This window comes from Seriola lalandi, unplaced genomic scaffold (assembly GCF_002814215.2).
Source record: "Seriola lalandi dorsalis isolate HSWRI2012SDOR001 ecotype SW California unplaced genomic scaffold, Sedor1 jcf7180002050541, whole genome shotgun sequence".
NCBI lineage: Eukaryota > Metazoa > Chordata > Actinopteri > Carangiformes > Carangidae > Seriola > Seriola lalandi.
In genome coordinates, this window is record NW_019521094.1 from 1 (window position 1) to 2,232 (window position 2,232).

The 2,232-nt window shown below is 39.4% G+C and overlaps 1 protein-coding gene across 1 annotated transcript; it reads left to right on the forward strand.

Moving 5' to 3' along the window:
* Positions 1–99: 99 nt before the first annotated feature.
* On the forward strand, positions 100–2,219 carry LOC111649367 (protein king tubby 1-like). The gene is made up of 2 exons (XM_023399134.2): positions 100–285; positions 1,453–2,219. The coding sequence occupies exons 1-2, from the start codon at positions 153–155 to the stop codon at positions 1,584–1,586; spliced, it is 267 nt and encodes an 88-aa protein (XP_023254902.1). The 5' UTR covers positions 100–152; the 3' UTR covers positions 1,587–2,219.
* Positions 2,220–2,232: the final 13 nt, after the last annotated feature.

Sequence of the window (2,232 nt, forward strand, 5' to 3'; positions counted from 1 at the left end):
TTGATTTATGGAATGTTGTCTGTTTATCATGAGAGCGACACAAGGCTAATGTGTAAAATCATATTACTCTTTGTTGGTGTTCACTGACTTGCGTTTGGCCAATTCCTTCACAGGAATGTGACGGCTTGTTGATAAGACACCAGAATAGAAGGATGGAAAATCTGATCGAGCTTCACAACAAGACGCCAGTGTGGAACGAAGAAACAGCGTCTCATGTGCTCAACTTCAACGGCAGGGTCACCCAGGCCTCCATCAAGAACTTCCAGATAGTCCATAACAAAGACTGTGAGTATTTCCTGTCTGTCTTCATGCGCCTTGTTATGTAAATGTGATGGTAATTTTACATGTTGGTCTTACTGTAAATGTAAATGTTACGACAGCGGTCTTACTAGGTCAGATTTAGTAATTAACATTTCCACTTTGAAGGTGATACTGGTCTGAAGTTAAGGCTGTAAAATTGATGTAACAGCCACAGCAGCACAAGATAAGACATGCACAGAGAGTCTGTTTAAGATCACTTTAATAAATATCCCAAATAAGCCTTGTTTTCTTTGCTCAAATAGTATAAAATAAGTTAAGTAAACTATGAAACGCTGTGAATGAGATTCATCTTGTCGCATCAGTTTATAAAAATTATTTTCCCCCTTGTCGTGTGCCATGCCGATGTTATGACTTGTCATTCCACGGTATGCTCGTGCAGTGTCAGACATTATGAAATAAGCAGCTGAATTCTCTATCTAATACATTATGAAACTGATGAGAAAATTCATTAGGACACTCACTAGAAAAGAGGAGGGGGGAGGGGGTGAGCGTCCGTCACGCCCATGACGTTCAGTATATTAGATGGTAGAAGTTTTAAAATCCATCAGTGATGCAGCTGATGACAGAACAGAAAACTTAAACTTTCATAACAAATCACCATTTTCCAGCAGCGATATCAGCAGCTCTCGCAAAGCAGCTGCCGGATGTCGCAGGAGCTCTTTCTGTAAATCTCCTGTCGTGTATGAATGAAACCATTTTCATCTTGGATACAGTATTTCATCACTTTAACACATGATGAGGCCCACCATGTTATCTATCTATCTATCTGTCTATCTATCTATCTAGCTATCTGTCTATCTGTCTATCTGTCTGTCTATCTGTCTATCTGTCTATCTATCTAACTATCTATCTATCTATCTATCTATCTATCTATCTATCTATCTGTCTATCTGTCTGTCTATCTGTCTGTCTATCTGTCTATCTATCTAACTATCTATCTATCTGTCTATCTATCTGTCTATCTGTCTATCTGTCTATCTATCTGTCTATCTGTCTATCTGTCTATCTATCTATCTATCTATCTATCTATCTATCTATCTATCTATCTATCTATCTATCTATCTATCTATCTATCTATCTGTCTATCTATCTGTCTATCTATCTATCTAAACAATTCCTTGCTTTTTCCAGTGGACTACATTGTGATGCAGTTTGGGCGGATAGCGGATGACATTTTCACACTGGACTTCAACTACCCGCTGTGTGCCGTGCAGGCCTTTGCCATTGCGCTCTCCAGCTTCGATGGCAAAATTGCCTGTGAATAACCGTTAGTTCCCCACTAACCTACGCGCACTGAAACCAGTATGCGACACACCCACACTTCCCACACTTGCATCAGACCAATCCATGTCTCTGGACTCGCCTTCAACACTTCCTGCGATAGGCAATTGATGGTTCCTTGAATGTGGCAATGCCTGGTGCTGCGCCCTCGCCTTTATGGCCGTGTGATTCCCTAAAGGAGTAAGAAACCAAAAATATTATCACCTGATCTTGCACGGCATGGCACTGGAGAGTCCTGCTTTGTGTCTCTGTAGTTTCAGTGGAAACGTGTGAATTTCTGTGAAGACTTGGACACATTCAAAGGACTCCAGTGGACGGAGAGTTACGGCTTTTTTTGAAGGGATGATGATACACCTCGATGATGAAGGTGTTTATATATTACTAACATCATTAAAAGATGTTAAAATGTGTTATGTTTTGGCTTTGTTGTGCTGTATTGTATTGTATTGTTGTATTGGGCTGTATTTACAATGCCAATAGGTCACCAATGTCTTGTGTCAGATGTTACTTTGAAATGCAAACACACCAAAAAATTCAATCATAAAAATGAAATCATCATCTAGCTTCTTTAAGGCAAAATTAATTGTTTTAATTAAAGAGTTACACTTTGTGAAATATCAGCTATCTGTA

Coding starts and splice junctions, on each gene's coding strand:
- LOC111649367 (XM_023399134.2), top strand. CDS start 153: ATGGAAAATCTGATCGAGCTTCACAACAAGACGCCAGTGTGGAACGAA. Junction 286..1,452: donor GATAGTCCATAACAAAGACT/GTGAGTATTTCC, acceptor TGCTTTTTCCAG/TGGACTACATTGTGATGCAG.